Here is a 23,232-nt window from a genome sequence, read left to right as displayed (position 1 = left end):
TTTATTTATTTTTTACATTTATATAGACAAAATAATATCGAAAACCAAAATCCAGTACTTTTTTGATGAAATGATTTGAAAATAAAACGCTTTAAAAACAGCTGTTTTACATGCTAAAAAGTTAAGTGGACATGAAACAGAAGTTGCTATAGTCTTTTCCTCCCTATTATCACTTATATCCAAGTGAAACAGCTTCTCAAACAAGTTATTTTGATTAAAAAAAAGAAAGAAGATGATTAATCATTTATAATAAGTACTGCGATATTCCATAAAAAATAAGATTTGTCAATTTTGATTTCATGGTGACTTTGTGTGTTCCCAGGATTCTCAGCTGCCCTCCCTCTTTATTGTTCTGTCATATCTGATTCTAGTTCTCCCTGCTCTTTTATAAGACTCAAGCCAGTTGCAGGAACCCCAGTGTGAGTGTGACCTGATCCATGTGGAAACCCAGAGAACAAGGCAGAACATTTGACAGGCCTCCTTCCTAACACCACAGCAACGTTGCAGCAGAGTCATCTCTAGCAAAGCAGCCTGCCATTACAAAGCCACTTCAGTTAAACATACAAAAAGCAAATATAGACTATAGTTTTGAATTGAATAATGCTTTCACTACTTTAAGTGGCATTAGTGGCCACTTAGTGGTGACAAACATGAAGCCAAAATTGGTCAGTGTTTCTAGTAATGCATCTGAATACATGGTGATTATTAGAAGTGCCACAACAGTCAAAGATTTTAGCAAGGTACACCACAAAGCCATTTATGAGCATTTGAAACTTCATTGATTTATGCTAAATGCGTAGTGCTCTAAGCCGAATGGCTAAGTGGCTGTTGTGTGGGCTTAAGTGCCAGGCATGGTTTTGTGGTCATCAGTTGCCATAGTTCTCATTTTCTTCACTGTGTTTGCCGTCCACCAAACCCTCCCACAAGGATACGCTGCCAGAGTTCAGCAGCGTTCTGCAACATTTTGTAAACGTTCTCTTGTATAACAAGCATGCTAGCTTTAGTCAGAACACGACCTGACCTGCTGAGCGAGAGGGATGTCAGCATGACCCTAGATATCTGAAAGCTCAGTCATTACCCCAGTGCTAAATGCCAGCTGGTCGACACATCATAGCACTTACCACCCCTAAACCACTATAGCTCCTGGCATAAACTACCCAAGACTGCGAACAGTTCTATTCATACACATTATCTCAAAACTGCAAACAATTCTATTCATAATCATATCTGGACAGATTTCTTTACTTGTTCTCAGAATCTAAAATCTAAAAAAAAAAATAAAAAAAAAATATATATATATATATTTAGACACCCATATAAGTTTAGACACCCATGCTAAAGTTGACTAAAAAGAGGAATAAAAAATCATCTTTTGGAAATTGAACTTAATGCCTTCATTAAAAAAATTAGGAAAAATCCAACCTTTAAGGACACCAATTTTCTTTGTGAATGAATAATGTATCGTAAATAAATAAATGTTCTTCCTTAAAATACAGGGTGCATAAGTTTGGACACCCCTATGTTAAATTCCCATAGAGGCAGGCAGATTTTTATTTTTAAAGGCCAGTTACTTCATGGATTCAGGATACTATGCATCCTGATAAAGTTCCCTTGGCCTCTGGAATTAAAATAGCCCCACATCATCACATAGCCTTCACCATACCTAGAGATTGGCATGGTTTTATTTCAGTTAGCCTAATAGCTGGTTTGATTTGCATTGAGAGATGATCTTATGGAAAGTACTCCATGCCAATCTCTAGGTATGGTGAAGGCTATGTGATGATGTGGGGCTATTTTAATTCCAAAGGCCAAGGGAACTTTATCAGGATGCATAGTATCCTGAATCCATGAAGTAACTGGCCTTTAAAAATAAAAATCTGCCTGCCTCTATGGGAATTTAACATAGGGGTGTCCAAACTTATGCACCCTGTATTTTAAGGAAGAACATTTATTTATTTACGATACATTATTCATTCACAAAGAAAATTGGTGTCCTTAAAGGTTGGATTTTTCCTAATTTTTTTAGTTAAGGCATTAAGTTCAATTTCCAAAAGATGATTTTTTATTCCTCTTTTTAGTCAACTTTAGCATGGGTGTCTAAACTTATGCATAGCACTGTATATAATCTAATAGCTAATCAAATAACTGCGACCTGGTTTGATGTTGTGTTATCTAATGTTATGACAGCCATACATTTTGAAATGTGGTTTAAGTCTCCAAATACTTTTTGAAGCTATACTAGATATGAATTTTCTCAGTATTCCAGTAAGAAAACACTCTTAATTTCTAACTGGAGGGCCATGTTCACAGAACCGATGAAGAATAGTCTAATAATTGTAATGGACGGTTAATAATTAACGATAGAAGGAGTTATAAAGTTCTTTAGTTAATGAGTATTTCCAACAAATGTCAGCTAAAGATTCATTTTAAACTGATTTTATATGTGAAAGTTTGTTTTCTGATAAATGTTCTAATGACACCCAGCCCATCTCTAGAGTTTGCCTCAGTCCTTTCTTTTTCATTAAGCTTCTCTTTCCACATCACCTCTTTCTCCCTACAATTCTCTCTCTCTCTCTCTCTCTCTCTCTCTCTCTCTCTCTCTCTCTCTCTCTCTCTCTCTCTCTCTCTCTCTCTCTCTCTCTCTCTCTCTCTCTCTCTCTCTCTCTCTCCCTCCCTCCCTCCCTCTCTCCCTCTCTCCCTCTCTCTCTCTCTCTCTGGCCATGTTTCATGAGAGACCTACTTTGAAGAAGTTCCATTACAGGTTGTCCCCTCAGAAGGGATCTAAATAAAGTGATTTTTAATGCAAGTGTCTTGTATGTGCGTGCCCCATTTGTGCAGCCGGGCCAGCAGTGGGTTGTTGTCCTTGAGTTGTGCTGGTCTTGGACTGCAGTGAGGTCAAATATAAAGCACTCTCTCGCCACTCTCGTACACTCCCTCTCTCGCAATCTCAATGTTACCAATTCTGTCTGTAAAATACTTGTATATTGTTTGAATCCGTAAATCCTAAGTTTGAACAATATTATGAGTTAAGAGAATACAGAGAATATGTGCATTGGCGTTTTAACTGCTATGCTCAAACCGCCGACAACATCAAGGTTGATTCATCTCCACAATATCCCAGCATGCTCTCTTTGTGATTTCTCTGGGGTACCTTAGGCTGGTCCGCTCTCTCGCTCATAAAGGGGTGTACGTGCGCCGGGACAGGCTATTACGCTGACTGATTTCCTTCTTTGTCTCTATTGTTCACGTTCATCAGATAAAGCTTCTATCTCTCTACCGTGCCATGAAATGTGAGACATGAAGAGGATAACCCGAGATGCATGACTCTTTCACTCATACATGCATAAGCTCTGTTCCAAAACCCAGTGAGCTGCCTACTCAGACAACATATTAAGGCATCACAGGCTTGAAAACTGAACCAAAAGACAGGCAGCAACGCTATGCTTCCTTCTAAAGGCCAATTCACACTGCGCCGACAGACACCCACTAACGGCAACAGGCACTTTGTCAGGTTTTATCGGATCAGTGTGTTACCTGTTGGTGTTGGTCTGTGCTTGTTTTCGCCAATTGAACAGGTCGTGGAATGTCTACAAATGTCTACTGTCTTTTTGGCTTGCCATTTTCTTTGACCATGCCTATATAGACAGCTCACTAGGTTTAAGAACACAGTTATACTTTTGCAGAAGTGCAGAGCAACTGATCTCAGCCTGAATGGGGGTCTTTTCCTGTTAGTGGCTGTTACTGTACTAGTTTAGCCCCCTTCCCGTAACACGATCTGTAATTGAGGTATTTGCATAATGGCCTGTGGTTGTTGTACAAGAGTGCTCATCATGTCTGTTTAATTGAAAGCTCTTTGTTGTAGTTTATGGAACAGAACGTTCAAGCGCAGTCCCTCCTTTAATGCGCAAACTCTCATCATTTCTGTAAAATCAAGAGTGTGTCAGTGGACCGATCAGTACATGCGTTAGTTTACATGATCAGTTGAAATTTACTGCGCAGTTGTTAGCTTAAAAAGCTGTTTATACCTGATTCAACCTTAGAAAATGTATTTAATTAGTGTAACCTTATGTAATGAGTTTGCAGCTATCATACTGTTTTTGATCTTAAAACAGTTTAGATTTTATGTAACCACATAAAGCACCAAATATGCTTGTCACAAATGGTAAAATACATTTTTCTTTTCTTTTTTTTAAGGTTATGTTTGCCTCATAAATGTTCTGTTCTTTGCAAAGGATCTTCCATTAATGGAAGCAGGTTCCTTTAATAAAGAGGAAACGTAAGCCAGCCAAAGTTCACTTACTCGAAGCCTGCGCCTTCAATGGCCCTGGATATGTGTGATTATTTAAATGAGTTTGTAATTCTCTGACAAAGCCCTGATAATACTGACTAGCATAATCCTGTGCGTGCTCTGCAGATGCTTTATTGCTCCTGTTAACACATGTCTGGGCTTTCTTGTTGCATGTGTACATGTGACAGTCAGAGGGGAAAAATGGATAATATTTGTACGTCTCAGCCTAAAAGAATGAAAATACTGTCATAATTTACTTACATTCATGTTGTTCCAAACCTGTATGATTTTCTTTTATCCGTGGAACACAAAAGGAGACGTTTTGAAGAAAGTTCATGCTGCTCTTTTCCATAGAACAATAGCATACGTTAACCAGTGTATTTACCAAAAATATTTTAAAACTATACGATAGCTTTGAATAACATCTGGCCACTATAATATTAATTGTATGGAAGGATGCAATATGGAGAGAAAAAGCAGTTCTTCAAAATGTATTTGTATGGTTTCGGAATAATGCGAGGGTGAGTAAACACTTTTTATTCTTGGACTAACTGTCCCGTTAAACAAGTCATGTAGTACTAAATCTGAGTGAGTTTGTGTTGCATTCTCACTGGTTTTCTGCACTATGAGACGAGAGAATTTGGTCCAACTTGTGTGTGTGTGTGTGTGTGCGTGTGTGTTTCCTGATGTGCATCACCTCCTCCCCTGTATTTCCTGGTTAAGAATCAGATCAGTATTATCAGATCAGTGGAAACAATAGAACAGAACGGGATAATGTGTGTGTGTGTGTGTGTGTGTGTGTGTGTGTGTGTGTGTGTGTGTGTGTGTGTGTGTGTGTGTGTGTGTCTCTAGTTTTATGTGCTTAAGGGATTGTCTGCTCCCTTGACACAGACAAAGCAAATTTATCTGAAGGAATCAGGTAAGAGGTTGCGATAGCTGTATCCTCTCTAGTTTGTTAGCTGCAGAAACAGGAGGCTAGATGGTACGCGTCTCCTGCTCAAAGCAGTAGAAACGCTCAGATCCGACTCTGCCTGTGATGTGATTTGATCACATATCTTAATAGAGTTACCATGGAGCTTCATCTGTGTTCCCCCACAGTGCCCTTGCATGCATTGTCTGTCTCTGTCTTGCTGTTTGCAGGTGCAGCAACAGAGAGAATATGCAGGCTTCCTGTGGTTAGGACTGTGTGCACTGTTACTCCATTCACACTGCAAAAACACACAAATAAACGTGCACGCACACACAATCCGGCAAATGAATGTGGCTCAATGAAAAATCACATCTGTAATTTAGAGCGAGAGGTTTCCATAACCTTCCATAGATGTGTGATAATAGAGGCTTTTAGGAAGGGGGTGAGATCTCAGCTGTGTTATTCTATGAGAAAAGTGTGTGTTTTGAGGACACAGGGTGCTGGGCTTCTTCAGATAAGCGTATTAGTGTTGCTTCATCCAATGTGGTGACCCAAAACTGACCCTTTTTATTCATCACACATGTTTGTGGCCATGCACACGGGTAACATTCTGTCATCTCTTTCACATCTTTCAAAGAAAATGAAAAGAAATTGTGCGTGGGCTTTAAATCTTGGGATTAAGTAAACTTAAAAGACAAGCATGGTTTTAAATTTTCTGAAGAAAACGTGTTTAAAAGTCGCAGTTAATGCTGAAGTGTTGTGGATGGTTGCCATGTTTTTGCTATAGGGTTGCCAAGGTGTCGTGAGTGGTTTGGGTGGTTGCTAGGGTGTTCATATGCTAGTTTTTTTTTTATATATATATATAATTTTCAGGTCTCTAGCTCTAGTTCCTTCTTTCAATGTAAGTCAGTTTGGATTTTATTGTCTGCCAGGCAGTTTGTGTTCCCTCAGTTTGAAAACCCCTTCTTTGGCATATCATGTAAACATAATGGTATAGGGTATGAATATGGTAGCAAAGCAATGTAATTCCATGGTAAATTACAAGGTACTGTGGTGTTACTCTGATAACATCATTTTACCATGACAGTTCTACTCTGGAAAGAATACCTGTACTTTTACACAGTTTGACTTTTTCTAGTCATTTTATAGGCTACCATTTCAGCAGAATTGGGTATACACAATATCTTCCCTTTTCCATAGTTCTACTGGTGCTGCATACAGTGAGAAGCTGATAACCTAAAATTAACGCCATGCAACTTCTTATGTTCACACTGTCAGTCCAAATCCGATTATTTGTGTGTATGATTGGAATCTGATCTAAAATTATTGAAGTCCACATTGTGTATCAAGTAGTATTAGCCGCCGGGTTGGAATACTACATCTTCTGAAACATAGGATGCTGGTATGAGCGGCTTTATTCCGTGTTGTCGTCTCCGCCGATTTCGAAACATGTCTCCATTATATTGTAATTTTCTCTTCATGTGGCACTTTGCAACAACACAACCTTGTTTCTGCAGCAGATTTCAGCATGTTTCCTATAACACTCGAAACGGATTTGTAAAAATCGCATTGCATGTGATTTTTTGCCATTCACACTTGTTAAATCTGATCGGATTTCAAATGGATATGCACAAAAATCGAATTCGGACTGACAGTCTGAATGTAGCCTTAGAGAACGAGCAAGAGGCAGTAGGAAAGAGAAAAGTAGGATTTTGCAGTGATGAAATGGAGGGAGCGCACAGTCAGAATGAGAAGATAATAAGACGTGTAATTACCCATGGTCCTTTGGGCTTGCCCTGGATAATATCTCAGAAAGAGTACGAGCAATGCCAGAGTGAGTGTTCTTTTACTGTGCTATTTTGTGCAGATCTAGCTCCGTCCCTCATCCCCCGTGAGCGTTTAGTGTCCTCGTGTCTTCCTGGCCCTCACAGATCTGTCTGTCTCTTCTGTAGACTTGCTGTCAATAGGCTGATCATCACTTCATAGCCATGCTAACGCTGAATTGATGCTCTGAAGCCACTGTGGTTAAGAGAATATGACACCTTGGCTTTAGTAATTACCCATGATCCTCTTGCCTTACAAAAAAAACAACAACATTCAATTAACACAGGTGGGCATTGAGTGCGAATGTGTGATCAGATTCCAGTGAATTTAGAACAATCCTCCAAATATTCATCTTGCCGTGTGTGTGTTAGTGCAGCTCTATGACTATGACTCAGGGCTTTTTACTGAAATTACAGGCTTCTGCAGCCCACTGGTCGTCAAATGAGTCACGACCTTAGGGAGACGTAGACACATAAACACACACACATCTCTGATCACACCTCGTCAATCGCACCCACACACTTGTATTTGTGCCAACGGCCATAGATGAGTGTCAGCATGAATCACACACCATTATAAACTTTTTCACTGTTAGTGTGTCACACAACAATATAACTTATTTGAAGCATGGGGCTGATGGATATGCATGCACACACAAAAACTCATTTCTGATACCCAGGGCCAGATTTAGCGCAAGAGCACAATCAGTAAATTGACTAGCGCAAACCTTAGTAAATCACCACGCATGATTCTCTTCTATCGTCTGAAAGGGAAAGGTCAGCCGCAAAAATAACCATGTCCACGCTTTTTCAGCGCTTATTTTTTTCAGTTTATTTATTTATATATATACTTAATCTATCTGTAAATAAGGTTACTCCAGCAAAAGTCATTCTTATGGGTAAATCCTTAGATGCTTACCACTTTTTCATTTCAGTTATGCTGCCTAAGAAGGCAGGTAGCTAGGTAGTAGACACAGCAAGGCAGCGCACTAGGTTTTGGATCAGAGCTCCAGTCTCATATTTCAATGCACTCACTGTGATTAAATCAAGAAATGATATGCCATAGTTTCTCAGGGAGCATGAAATACAGTATGCAGAAAGGCTTTCCCGTTAAACACTCTATGGCTCTTTATCTTTAGCTATGAACAGATGGATGTCAAATCCCCTGCCATTACTAAAGGAAGGGCGATACATTATTTCGGACAGTTAGATCAATAAAGCATCTCACCGCTACAGCTGCAAGGTTTCCTAGCAACAACCGTGAAGGGTACTTTGATCTGAATCCGAACATTCCAAATGTTTTTGAAATATTTTCAAAACATTCCAAAAACATGTTTTCGGTGGATATCAGAACATCTAATTAATGTCCACTATGCATTCACAAATGTCTAAATTTGACGGATCAGTGGTTGGATTGTCGTACATATACACCGAAGCTGTTGACGCTTTCAACTTCAATTCATTTTTGCAGTGCTGAGTATTGATCGCTGCAGGCAAAGAAACCAATTGCAACGATTAATTGTCAGTGGTTAATAAATAATGGGTTCTGTGTTAGCTTCAGGGTTTGGTTGATACATGGTTTCAAGCTAAGACATAGCTTCTGTACCCTCAAAACTCAGCACATTCCTGCAGATTATGTTGTTTTAAATCATATCTTCCCTGGATTTATTTGTTTTATTCAGCATCTAGCCTGGGAATTCAGCACCACACAGTACATGTAATAGCTTTTACTACATATTCCGACCCTGACTGTGATGGCTGCTGTGGCAAGAGCACTATTAAATTCATGATGGGTGTGCATATGTGGTCTTTGGTGTTTTATGCCCCCAACGTCGCCTTCCAGGCAGCGAGGGGATGGGTAGGTTTAAGGTTGAGGGTAGGGTTAGCTGCCTCTAAGGAGCCATTGGGGGCATAAAACACCATCGAGCTGCATACTGTATGTGTCTTTGAGATGATCTAATCTTCTAGTGTGAGTATGTGTGCTTGTGCATTGACTCTAAATCTTCACAGCTCCTGCGTCAGCATAACCTTCTGCGCAGAAGGACTTTGATTAAACTATATATTTTATATTTACTACCTGTCATGCGATCACATGATCTCAACCGCAGGTACATCTCATCGTCTATGTAGGAAGTGCATGCACTCCTGGGGGGAATCCAACATTCACTAATCCACATGATCTTCTGTCTGAACCCTAATTAGGAAAATGAACCTTGTCACCTGATACTTTCTAGTAACATATATTTTTAGTACTTTTATTCTAATATTACCTTCTTCAAAAATCATCCAAATTAGATTAATAGCATTTAAAATGCTATTATTGGTGCTCATTAATATATTGTAGCCTATATTCATTGACTGTCCGGTTTCCTCCTGCTCCTGTCTACTTAACCAGAAAAACTTCCAGTAAATTGTTTCTGTCAGGTTCAGCTGCTGATCTGTTAATCTGAGTGGGGGTCAAATGAAGTAGTTTGGCGCTGTGCTGAGATTATCTCAGCAAGTGCACCTAATCTAGCAGGGATGTAACTTTTATTTTTCTGTCTGTGTGTGCGAGACTTTGAAAACACATCCAAACCAGGCTTATAGTTTGACGCACACCCACACATACACACGCTCGGGGTGAGAGATACGCATACTGTAGTCACATTTGTGAGTATTTTCAGGGCGATGTGTTGCTGTTGGTTCTAAGGTGCCAGTGTATCGAAGAGGCAATAAAACATTTAAAGGATGCTGAGCACAAACAACCTCTCCTTAATGCAAAGTTGTGTGTTTGCACCTGTGTTTTAATAGGAAATCGGACAGCTCTAAACAAGAGATTGAGACTCAGGCAATCAATCGCACTGGATTTTTGCTCTTGCTTTAATTTCCTTTGGCAGAGGGAGAGTTTCGTCAACATCAAAAGGAATACCGTTCCGTTGCGGAAAAAACGCTTACAAATACTTAAAGCAGAAAATAATTGAAACGAGCCATTGTGTCTCCAATGGTGATTTGCAAAGCGGTTTTGCATTTGCAAAATAATGCAGTCCTTAGAGAATGAGGACTGTTTTTATACCCTCTGATTCTCATTTTTAAGGCTTTTTATGCTCACTTGAGTAGTTGCTAGTTGATTACATCATGAGTCTCGCTTTAGACTGCTGTAACAAAGCGGATTTGGAGTGAAGTGTCAGACAAAGGGAAGTGTCCAAGATGCATGCATGAATAACCAAATTCATGATGAACTGCAACATTTATTGACATCAGGTTAATGAGTGACAGGGAAAGTGCTGAAATGGAAATGTTTCAGAAAGGAGGACGTCATCAGAGAGCTACGCACATTATTCACCTAAATCCTAAATCTAGATTTGCATGTAGCAATTATACTACTCGAAATGGCACTTGTTTACACATTGAATACTTTGGGGGAGCATTTTTGATCAAAGAGATTTCAATTTTGAATAAATGTTTAAAATAGATGTTAAATAAATGTTTATTGTTGAATTATTTCTTCTTTTATGTAGTTTGGTTTATTTAGGGGCTCAATTAAAGTGTAAGTTCGCTTATTTTCCAACCTGCTTTGTATTGTTACAATGTCAGTAGTATGTCTCAGTGTTACTTGGACAGAGAAATTCCTGTTTATTTGTCAGCAAAAGTCCACCCGATGACACAAAACGCAACATTCTTTGATGAACATAGTTCAAAAGAACAGCATTTATTTGAAATAGACATGAATTTCTCCCTCAAAAATCTCACTGACACCAAACTTTTGAATGTAGTGTAGATTTGGAGGACCACCACGTTGTCTGAGGACTGAGGAGATATAATTTCAGTGAAAGCCAATACAGATGGTTCCCTTTTTCCATTATACGCCTCTCGTCTGAGCTTTTCTCGGTATTTAAACATGATTTTATTATTTTTTTCAGATGCATTGTGTGATTAACATTCATTGAGGCCATGTTAATCGTAACTCAATCCTGTCCTCTTTAAACCAGCTCTCATTGTCTGCCTATTTCTCTCTCCAGTTTAGACAGTAATAAGTGGATGCTATGTGTATAATTTGTGAAGCGTTCCCTAGAGGAGAACGCAGCGGCACACAAGCCCCTCCAGTGAGGATGTGTGTGTTTGTGTGCACATGAGTCATTGACTGACAATCACCGCTGCTCTGTTCCCTCCCGTATGAGCTCTTGTCGATGCATATTGACATATAGTTTTCTCAGCAGTGGTCTAGCTCACACACACACACACACACACACACACACACAAATAGCATTAAGAAACTCCAATGCATTATTTTCACGCAAATCACAGAGGTAGTGGAGCCTTGCTGACAAAATTCCAGTCATTCGGCAAGGGGGAAAAAACTCGTGGGCCGCTGCCCTCGCTTTGGAAGCACAAATTGAAGCACATTTACAAACACGATCTCTCCCTCGAACTCATTTTTCTTCTTGCTTGTTTGCTGCCCTCTCCCTTACATAGACGTTATATCACAAGCGCAGCTGGGGCTCCGATCTGCAGCTGCTCTTGTGGATACAGAAATGATATGCCCGGTGTTTTATATATATGTGTGTGTGTTTGCTTGTGGTCTTGCCGGTTTAGCTGAATCTAGTTTGATTACGATTCCGCGAGTCTGTCGCAACGTGCCTGCCATGCGCACACACACTAAAAAACACACGCTTGATTACATCTGACAGGTAGAGGCTCTCACGTATCATATAAATCTACCACGCGTCACTCTCTCACCTGTGGCCTGAAATTAATGTCATTTATGGAGTGCATGTGTGTGTGGATGTGTGGGTGAGTGTGTGTTGCTGCAGTGGCAATGGTTGGCGGCTTCATTCACATTTTCTCTTCAGTGTTCATTCATCATGATTTTGTCTCCTGCTACGTGCCGTGCTCCCTGTCGTCGCACCCCTCCCTTCCTCCCGGGCTTCCTGTCTTCATCTCTCTTTCCATTTTCATTAAAGATGAGATGTGTCATTTTCATGACCGTTTCATTAATGTTGCTTTGCATAGGCACTGCATCACTATTACTATTGCGTTAGGAGTTTGAGTACACTTATAATTGGTGGTTGATGCCAATATTTAGAGAACAAGGTGGGTGATAGACATTATAATGCCGTTACACTCAAACCCCAAACCTCACTCCCATCCGGGTCACGGCACCAAATGTAACCGGTCCTATTCGACACATTCCGAGCGGGATTCGAAACTGTATCTCCGGCATGGAAGGCATTAAATCCAATATTTAATCTAAATTCACTTAACTTGATGCTAGTAATCACAAAATATTGACCACTTTTGGCAAGAATCAAACTAGGCCTGACCAGAAGCATATGTAGAGAGAAGAATATCATAAAGACTTAAAGCTTTTTAACTGCCTAGCAACCACCTAACAGCCTACCAACACCCTAGCAACCAACCAGAACACCTTTGCATTGTGTTGCCAAATGTTCACCCATTTATTTCATTAACAGTATAATTACAGCATGTTGTCCTTTTCATTTTTTGTCTCTGTTAATTGCTCTCTTTTGCCTTGTTCTACCTCTGGCAGTACAGAGGTGTCTGTTGCTGGGGAGCTTAGAGGAATTCATTTTGGCTCTGGTGTTGCATGCTTGTTACCAATCCAGCCTGTATTCATCTTATGATTCATGTTCATGTTGCATTGAACAGAGCTGAGAAAATATGATAGACTTAATCAGGGAAAAATTAAGTCTGCAGGGTGTGTGTATGTTGTGGATGGTGGTGGCAGAGACTAGGCTATTTCTATACACATTTCTGTATATTTTAATCCTGTCTGTGAATATTCTTTCTTCAAACAAACACAGATCTATCTATCTATCTATCTATCTATCTATCTATCTATCTATCTATCTATCTATCTATCTATCTATCTATCTATCTATCTATCTATCTATCTATCTATCTATCTATCTATCTATCTATCTATCTATCTATCTATCTATCTATCTATCATGTAATTTTGTTTTTGGAATTAAATATGACCTGGACATGTTCTTGACAAACTTTGTGAGATTAACCCAAGAAACACAAAGATAGAAGATATCACAAACAGAAAGATGGGCTTTACCTACACAGAAAAAGCAAGTGTTTTGCGTGTGTGACTTGGTAACAGGAAGCATCTGTGGCCATGTGTCCAGTCAGGTGTAATGCAGCGGCATAGCAACATGTGTGATTGCCTAAGCAAATATTCCCTAATTCTTTGCACAGCATTTTTAAAAGCTTTTACTGTGGAGGCAGATGGCAAATGAGATGGAGATTTTCTCAGGTACCTCATCAGCAAATGGGTATTCTAAAAACTCAGGCCACCCCTCTACACACCGAACACACACACACACACACACACACACACACACACACACACACACACACACACACACACACACACACACACACACACACACACACACAAATAGAAAGCATTTATTTTAAATTGTATTAATATTTCACAATATTACTGTTTGTACTGTATTTTTGATCACTGTATTTTTGTGAGCAGAAAAGACTCCTTTCAAAAATATAAAAAAAAACGTAATTCCAAACTTTCGACCACCAGTGAATGCATGAACGTACACAAATGCACACTCATACACATTAAATATTAAATATGTTAGACTTAAAGCAACAAACACAGTTTCACTCAGAAAACATTGGGGTCCAGAAGTCACAGACCAGAATATTATATACAGTACTGTGCAAAAGCCTTAGGCATGTTAATATAGGAAGGTATCTTCAAGCATCTTGGAGACGTTCCCGCAGTTCTTCTGGATTTAATCTGTCTCAGTTTCTTCTGTTTCTTCATGTAATCACAGACGGACTCGATGATGGTGAGATCAGATCATACCGGCTGTTGTCAGACTCCTTGTGCATACACAAATCTCACTGGATTATTACAATTAATGGCAAAAAGAATGTTTGGAAATGTAAACTGATATTTCCTACTGACACACTACAGCAAAAGATATAAATAACTGACTTAAAACCATTTTATTATGGGGGGTATTAACATGCCTAAGACTTTTGTACGGTACTATATAGCCTATATATTGTTTTTTGTTGTTTTTTTTTTTTACATTTTTCTACATTTTTATAAAATGACTGTGATGCTCTGATGTGCAGTATAATATAGCTTGACATTTACATGATTTTCAAAGAATGCCACAGTATTACCATTGTACATGTCCAAAAACCATAACAACCCCCAATTCTGTTCTTCTCATGTAGAAAACAAGTAACCCCATCTATATTTCCCAGCTCTGCAATCATAAATAAAGCCGTCTCTCTCTTTTAAAGGGGTGCGTTCTCAGAGGTGGTCCTGGCGGAGGAGAGGTCCACGGGAAAGATGTTCGCTGTGAAGTGCATCCCTAAAAAAGCGCTTAAGGGGAAGGAGAACAGCATCGAGAATGAGATTGCCGTTCTACGCAAGTAAGTTCCATTTCCCGCACCACACCTGTACCCATGGCAACAGCATCACCTCTCTCTTCCACACTCATTCCCTGTTTGCCAGTTGATAGGAGCTTGTTTGCCTGAGGTTTGACCTCCAGTTACCGTGGTAACTCCGGTGCCCTCGTCCAATTACAGCAGGGAAGCTCCCGCAGATGTTCTCTCTCTCCTTGTGAAACGGCGGGCGTCCGGACTGTGTCCGAGTGTAGACAGATTCTTTGACTTGGCTTGGAATGGAAATATGATCCCCTTTAGTTTTGAAATATACAATAGTAAATTAATCCAGATATCATTCATGGAATACATCTAATTTATTTCAACAAATTTTATGTAAAGTTGTGGCAGTTCAGTCAAACACTACCGTTCAAATGTTCAAGACTTCATTTATTAGAAGTTCTTTTTATTTGTTTTTATCAAGGGTGCTTTAAATTGATCAAAAGTGACATTAAAGACATTTATAGTGTTACAAAAGATTTTTATTTTAAATAAATGCTGTTCTTTTGAACGTTCTTGAATGTTGTTTTCAACAGTGGTAATAATGTTTCTTGTGCATCAAATCAGCATTAGACTGATTTCTGAAGGATCATGTGACACTGAAGACTGGCGTAATGATGCTGAAAATACAGCTTTGCTTTGAGTGTTAGGTGTCCTCACGATCAATCCTCGCATTATTTCTCAATTGTATCACTCACAAAGGTTTGTCTGTGTGAATGTGCACGCTCTGTCTGAAAGAAAGCACAGTAAGACAGCCTCTCAGCTTAACATGTTGTTTCGCAGGTATTTCCTCACTCTCGGTGCTAATGGAAGCAGGTGTGTTTGGTGTGTCTGACATATGGATGTGTGACGGGTGTTTCCCTCGAGACTCATCAGAAAAGGCCGTCTCTGATTCTGACATGGGCTTCTGTTGTAGCAGCGATCGTACCCTGGAGATTGGACACACAGCTTTGTCCTTCACGTCTCTGTCTCCCTCATCTCATATCATAGCTACTAAATGATTGACAGCTTGTCTGCCATCTCATGGGTGATGCCACAGGCCTGTAATTAGATCGAGCGAGCACACTCACGCACTAGCGAACGAGAGCATGTTTATTGTCTGTTTGTCTGCCTGCATATGTATGACAGAACGATATAGAGAAAGAGCAGAAGATATTTCCTTCGCATCGACAGTTGAGATAATGAGATGCCCTCACAGGTTATATTTTAATCTTCACGATCCCCGCAGAGAATCGCAAACGTACACTCTCAGCATGCTGCCTGCCTGACTAATGCAATGTTTAAATACTTAAGTCAATTCAATTCATCCTGACATGGGACTTGCTAACCCAGAGGGAAAATTGTATTGCTCAAAGCCTACTCTTTCATAGCTTGCGAGACATAATTGAGTTTGCAAAGTTTCCAGTGATAAATGTTTTGGTCCCCACTGAAAGCGAACTGTCAGTCAAGCAAGATTTAAAGTTTGATATACAGTTATGTGGACCAATGAGAGGACACTTTAGCATACTTTTAATAAGATATGTTATGAAAATAATATACTTTAAAAGAATATACTTAAGTGTATGTATTATAGAAAGTATTATAGTTTAAATTTATGTTAATTGCAATTAACTCAACTTTGGAGTGCTTTTGACCCACTAAAATAGTTTAGTCAACTCAAATATCCAAGTTGTCACACTTCACATTTCAAGGTGACTAAACTTAAAATTTTAAGGCAGCATGAACACTTATTTTTTTAAGCTGAAACAATTTTTTTTTTTACAGTAAGAAATCTGAGAAGCATAAGATCTCCATTTGCTCTCCAGTGAATCTCAATGCTGTCTTGGAGTAGCAATTGAGATATTAAAGACATCTCTTCTGTGCTTTTTCTTTAATAAGAGACTTCAGATAATGTGAATCGGCTATTACTTAAAAGCACCTGGTAGCATGTGATCCAAAGATTTGCATAAAAGAGAGCGAGACTCAGCTTTCAGAGGTAAATATCTAGTTATTCTACCTTTTTTATTGTTAAATTACTTCTTTTTATCAGCACGCCGTAGCGTTTTTTTGTGAAATAATGGAATAGAGAGTGTTTTTTGTTCCTGCTTTCACCCTATTCCTTAGTGCTTTTTCTTCTTGAATCAAAAGAGAAGACGGTTTCAGAGGCAGCGAATGAGTCGTGCTACAGCTTCTGCCCACTCACTGCTGAAGAAGAGAGAGAGAGAGAGAGAAACAGACAGAGGGAAGAAGCGAATACATGAAAGAGGGATATTAAACCAGTGAATGGCTTTGTAATCCTCTGCCAGATGAGTTTTCCATAATCAGTTTTGAAAAATCAATATGTCAAAGGGCGAATCGAAAGCCGAGGCATGTCGTTCGTTGTTTATTCATTTGTTTCCAGAGCTAACGTTTTAATATGTTGCATCAGAGGTGACTCCCAGTTCATTGAATCGTGAATCAATACAGAACCAGCATCTCAATGAATCACTCTCGTTCAGATTGAGATTTGTCCATACCTCAGGAACTCTTTAATATATTAAACTAAACTACATGGTGAAGAGCAGTGAAAGGGCCGTTTCTGAGACGATTGCCCCTTACCTATGAGGATCAACCTTTTCTGACCATATGGATGAACAAAGAGAGTTAATTCTAGGAAACTAGGGTGGGGGGGACAAATGTTTTATCTGCACTCGCCGATGTCCATTATCTGCGTGTGTGCGCGTGTGCATCTTGTTATTGTCCGCTCACTTGCGTCATTGCCCGTCCTGTTATCATGTGCCAGTTGGCCAACTCGCTGATCACAATTCACTTAAAATGCAACGCTAATGTGTATACACACCACCGCCGTGACTGCGTTACCATGACGAGAGGAGAAAGAGATGTTAACTGCAGGGATGGAGAGAGGAAGGAGAGGAGAAGAAAAGCAAAACAAAAAATATTGCTAGTTGATATGACAGAGATGAAAAGCCGCTTTTAAAGCAGGCACCATTAGAGGACAACAATTACTCTGGCTGTGCATCTAAATGCTTCATGAACTTTAGAAGCCATTTAATCTTTTGTTTTGGCATATGAAAATAAACTGTACATCAAATTAAAATATTTGATTTACCTTAAACTGAAATGCATGTAAAATATGCGTGTACTGAATGTTAATTTCAGTGAGAAAAGGATACACACTAGTGTGTGCAACTTCATGGCATAAAACATTGCGGTGTTTATTGTACATTTTATGGGCTTATGGAAATGCGCGCCACTGAAGTATGCATATGCTTATGAGCAGATCCGGAATGTTCCACTCTCTTAAATTCACTTCCTAAACAAACCCCTGAAGCAAAGCAAGCCAGATTGCAGTCACACACACACACACACACACACACACACACACACACACACACACACACACACACACACACACACACAAACAAACAAACAAATGATCCCTAAATGCATGTTTTGAAAATGTAAAAATAATTCAATACAAATTGTCTCTCTTGCAGCTGAGCCTGCCTTCATATATATATAGTCACAATGGTAATACTTTATAAAATAATGACATGATAAAGCATAACATATAAACATAAAAAAGAGATAATAAAGTTTTTGGGTAACACTTTACAATACGGGTGCACTAATCTGCATTAATTCATGGCACCAAAATGGCATATTACTTAACAATTAGTTAATAGTCATGTGCCTCAACAAGTAAAGTCATAACATAATGATACATTTGGAAATCATTAGTTAATGATTAATTAAAGCAGACAACTGGAAGTTGAAGTACATTGCCTTGACCAACTGTGGTAATTAACACATTAATTTACACTTTTAGTTAATAAAATTGTTATTAAGGAATTAATACATTATGACACATTTAATTAATAACAATTCATATATTACTTAATCTATTAATCATTTAGAATATTTATTAGTTGCTGATGCAGTAATCATTAATTAATGGTTTAGTTCTTCATGAGTCATACATTAACACATGATTATCTGTGCATTAGTTAAGCATGAATTAATGCAGATTAGTGCACCCGTACTGTAAAGTGTTACCAGTTTTTGAATTTTTTTAATTTGAATGTTGTATTTACAATCAGATGTAAAGATAGAGAATTATTTTGAGAATTATCAGTGGAATTTCTGTCTCACATATAAACACAACATTCTATTGTATTACTTAATATTGGTTTAATCATGTTAAATTGTCAAATTGTGCATTTCAATGAGCTTCATGTGTTTTGTTTTGCAGAATCAAGCATGAGAACATAGTGGCACTGGAAGACATCTATGAAAGCTCCAATCACCTTTACCTTATAATGCAGCTGTGAGTATGTTCGACGCATACACAATTACCCACAATGCATTTTTCTCATGTCTTTCTGTTCATTCCATGCACATTTTAACAAGCAAATACACAATTATCCGCTTATATGTATGTATATGGGGGTGGGGGGTGACGTTTTCAGCTTTGCATTTGTAGTGGAAAGCAACCAATTCGGTTGCACGCATTTGTAAACGCTTTCTAATGCATGCTCGCTCTGCGCTTTCACTTTCGCTCGGTTCAGCTGGGAGGCGAGGGAGGTATGGGGGGGCACAGTAACTCGTTTGGGGGGGGGGGGCATGGTCTGCGAATGCCCCCCTTGGCGTCGACCCTGGGTTGGTAAGATTTTTTATGTTGTGCTGCTTAATATTTTTGTGAAAACCATAATAGATTTTTTTTTCAGGATTCTTTGATAAAAAGAATGTGTGGGTATCTTGTCAGGGACTCTTTTGAAATAAATTAGTTCAGTGTAACAATGAAAAGCTTCCTCCGCCTGTTGTGATATCACCATGAACATCTTGCAAGAATAGTTCACCCAAAAATGAAAAATCTGTCATTATTCACTGATAATCTTTAACTCCGCTGTAGATCACAAATCAAAAATGACACATGTGGTTCATGATTTTCAGTCATTTCAGAATTGAGAATTGAGTGAACCATGACTTTGACATATTACCACCCACATCATCATCTCCTAATCAGTATTCAGCAAGCGAGTGGGGGCGTCGTTAACTCATTTCACATGCGCAGAGGTTAGCTATTATAACAGAGGTCATTTACATATTGAAGTCTTAAAAGTACAGTAGCAAAAACAGCCTGTTTGATTCTAAGGGTCAGAGTAAAAGTGATCATGTAAAACTAAATTACAAACCTAGAAACCTTGACAGGTTAAGAGAAATAAAAGTGCAAGAATATAAGCAGAAGACATTCAAAACACTTTTAACAGCTCGGATGCTCATCTTTATGTAATCTGTACGTCCTGATTTTGCCGAGTTAGATGCGTTCCTGGGTCAACATACTGTGGAACAACATTCCTGTCTAAAAATGTAGTCCTAAACATGTCACTACCCCTGATACCTAACCCTACCCATAAGTTATCCCTAAAATCAGAGGGAAATTATAGGTGAATAACACTGATGTAGAAACAACTATCCCTGTTTGTAAGCCTAAACTTGACATAAACTCTAAACTTGTCCCACTGATTGGTTGACTGAATGTTGATCCAGGAACATGTTGCACTTGGTGAAATCATGTTCTGCATGTAATCCTCATACATTTCTGCACTTTAAAATGGTGTATTTTTAGTTTTTACTCTTTGATTAAACAGCAGGAGACAGTTTGACCTCTTACACAAGAATTAAAGTGACTTCTGTACTGTCCTTCACTTCAGCTCACTTCAGTTTAAAGTTATGGCTCATGAATGCACAAAAATGAATCTGTATAGCGATAAGAAAAAAAATGTCATGGCGTTGTGGGCCACGACCCAGATCATGGTGAAGTGGACGATGAAGAATGTAGATCTGGCGAGAGAGAAGGAGAGAGGGTGGCAGTCTGGTGAGTTGGCTGAGGACTGTGGATGCTGACGTAGAAGCGTTGCGTAACGCTGATGATGGGTAGCAGAATGTCCAAATCGTTCCAGGTCTGCAATCACACGCATCTTAATGCAAAGGAAGTGTGTTGCTTGTCTTACATGCATTTAAAAAGAAAACCAGACCTGTCTCACAGGTTTACACCTGGTGTCTCTTTTGTCCACTTTCAACCACTTCTGTCCTGATTTCTTCGAGGGGAGGGTCTATGGTTGGGTAAATGTATGGGCTTTTTCAGATCTTTCGAGCTAATGGACAAAATAAGCTCACACAGTTTACAAATAAACACACCCGGAGACGACGGAAAAGCATATAGAGAGCATCAGCTTTGCGTTTCTGCAAGATGACACCGAATGCTGTGAGTGTGTGTTAGAAATCAGGAATGGTTAGAGAACATTGTGTTTGGTACGTTTTTCACCTTCAAACCAAACTTGGGTCTTTAGCTGATAAAGATTAAATCCCGTCTGGCTAAAGCACTTCCCATAATCTTTACGTCTTTTGTGGCTGTCTGAACACAAATGCGTTTTCGTCTACCTCTGGAAGTGGTCGAAAGTGGACAAGCTCAAAACATTTAGACCCCGTTACACCTGTATTTAGCGTCGCCCACTTGTGGTCCGATCGACCAAAACATATTTTAATAACAGGTGTTAACAGGGCCTCAGTTTTGAGGATTGACGGCCGCGTTTACTTACAGGTGTGAGTCTCGAAATCTCTTGTTCAAAAATAACTTATAGTAGCTCCTCTGTATGAACGTGCAATGGGAGTCAAGCCTGTATTCTCTTACCACTGACCAAAGTGATATCAAAGATGGCAACGTCCATAAAACTGTAAAGTCATATCACTTTAGATACAACAAGAGTCCAATTGAGCTGCCAAATCTTCATTAACTGAGAGTGGAGCATTTGATGTGTGTGTAGAACACAAAACTGACGGCAGCAGGTCTGGTAGAGAACAGTGACTGGATCTAAAACCTTCAGATGACACACAGCTCATATCTCCATCTGTTATGCTAAACCCGCAACACACGGTAGACACGCGTTTGTGCAGCGCAGAGCGGCTCTCACACTGTATGAGTGACAGACAACTAGTTGTGAGTCCTGAAAACTTACAGTTGTGAGTTCGGTTATACAATGCAGTAATCGCTCCTGTAAATAACTGAGCTGTGTGTGAACGTTACGTAATTAAGGACTCAAATACAGAACTGAGAACTGTATTCTGTGTGAATGTGGCCTATGTTTAGTGGTGAAATGGCTTTCACAACCAATTTTGCAATTACATTGTGACACACTCTACCATTCAAGTTTGGGGTCATTAAGAAAGAAATGAATACTTTAATTCAGCAAGATGCTTTAAATTGAACAAAAGTGACTTATAAAAGTAATAATGTAATGAAAAATAAATGTTACAAAAGTTATCTATTTCAAATAACATTTTGAGCATTGTTTTCAACATTGCTAATATTAAATATTTCTTGAGCAAATCATCATATTAGTCAAGTCAAGTCACATTTATTTATATAGTGCTTTTTACAACACAGATAACAGGAAAATAATGCAACAAAGTTTGTTTCCAGAAGAAAATAGCATCAAAGTCCAGCTTAAGTAAGTTCAGTGATGTTTCATTTTTGTTGTAAAAAAGTTATTAATTTAGTTCATTTATATATATATATAGCCGCTCTGGAGTAAACCATGATGTCATTGTCCAGTTCAGATCAGTTCTCATATAATGGTGTCAATGCAGGAAGATCAATATTGTTGAATATTCAATTAAATGTTAAATTGAATGTCCCCAACTAAACAAGCCAAAAGCCAAAGGCAACAAAGGCAAGGAACCAAAACTCCATCAGGTGACAGAATGGAGAAAAAAACCTTGGGAGAACCCAGACTCAGTCGGGGGGCCAGTTCTCCTCTGGCCAATGAACCAACAGTGTATGATTATGATTCAGGCAGCATTATAGTTCAGAAGTCTGATTAGAATGATTTATTATGATTTCTAGAAGGATTTAGGTTTGCCATCACAGGAATAAATTACATTTATTAATCAAAAATAATTGCAATATTAGAGGAATATTCTGGGCTGAATATAAGTGAAGCTCAATCAACAGAATGTGTTGATTACCACAAAAATATATTCCAATTTTCATTAAAAAAAAAAAAAAAAAAAAAAAAGAGTATAATTTTATAAATAGCACTTATATTAATTCTTGTGTAATATTTGAGCTGTACAATTATTCAAATCATGATTTTTATGTTTCGTTTTATGGTGTTACGTTGTCATGGCAAAAGTAAAAAAGTATATAACTTTACACTGAAAAAGTTAATAAGCAATTAACATGTTAACTCTGTTAACATGGATATTAGTTGTACAGTATCTTGTGACTTTACTATTGAAAAATATTATATTTTTTAAAAGAAAAATAGTTCTACCAGAAAGACTCGGGAGATAAAATTATATAACAAGAGTAATTTTATTAATAGCTCAGCAAGCATAGTCTTTGGCGTAGGCCCCGTCCTTAGCAAGCAATGCGAGGGTAACGCAATCTGCAAATCCCGCCTGAAGATGAAGGCAGGGGCGCAGCCGACCCCCTGGAGGTAAAGGAAGGGACCATCCTGGTGGTGGTGGGGAGGATGGAGGGAAAGGACCATCTTGGAGGTGGTTGGGGAGGATGGAGGTAATTGGCGCCGTCAGTATCTGCGAACTCAGACGGATGTAAGTACCATTCTTTTATACTGAGAGTGTTAACACATGATTGGTTAGAAGTGAGTTAATTCATGACGCGCTGATTGAGTCTTCCTGGCAGAACTTAACGCTAAGCTTACATGGACAATTGATCCTGAGCCATGTCTTTTCCTTCTTAACGATCTCTCTTCTGTTACCCTTACGTTAAATCA

General features: G+C 38.8%; 2 protein-coding genes across 2 annotated transcripts in view; both read left to right on the top strand.

The window, feature by feature from the left end:
- The window catches only part of cdc123 (cell division cycle 123 homolog), a gene marked incomplete at its 3' end in the record, with an annotated part of 98,166 nt that overhangs the window by 19,000 nt on the left and 55,934 nt on the right, over window positions 1-23,232 (top strand). The window lies entirely within an intron of this gene.
- camk1da (calcium/calmodulin-dependent protein kinase 1Da) overlaps window positions 1-23,232 on the top strand; it is a 55,043-nt gene that overhangs the window by 12,528 nt on the left and 19,283 nt on the right. The window contains exons 2-3 of the mRNA XM_079868796.1: window positions 14,309-14,440; window positions 18,684-18,758. Of these exons, the coding sequence (XP_079724922.1) occupies window positions 14,309-14,440; window positions 18,684-18,758 (207 nt within the window). The remainder of the gene's footprint in view (window positions 1-14,308; window positions 14,441-18,683; window positions 18,759-23,232) is intronic.

The sequence above is a fragment of the Squalius cephalus genome, assembly GCF_949319135.1.
Source record: "Squalius cephalus genome assembly, chromosome: 4".
Classification (NCBI taxonomy): Eukaryota; Metazoa; Chordata; class Actinopteri; order Cypriniformes; family Leuciscidae; genus Squalius; species Squalius cephalus.
The sequence above is the reverse complement of the archived record's forward strand: the minus strand, read 5'-3'. Positions and strand labels throughout refer to the sequence as shown.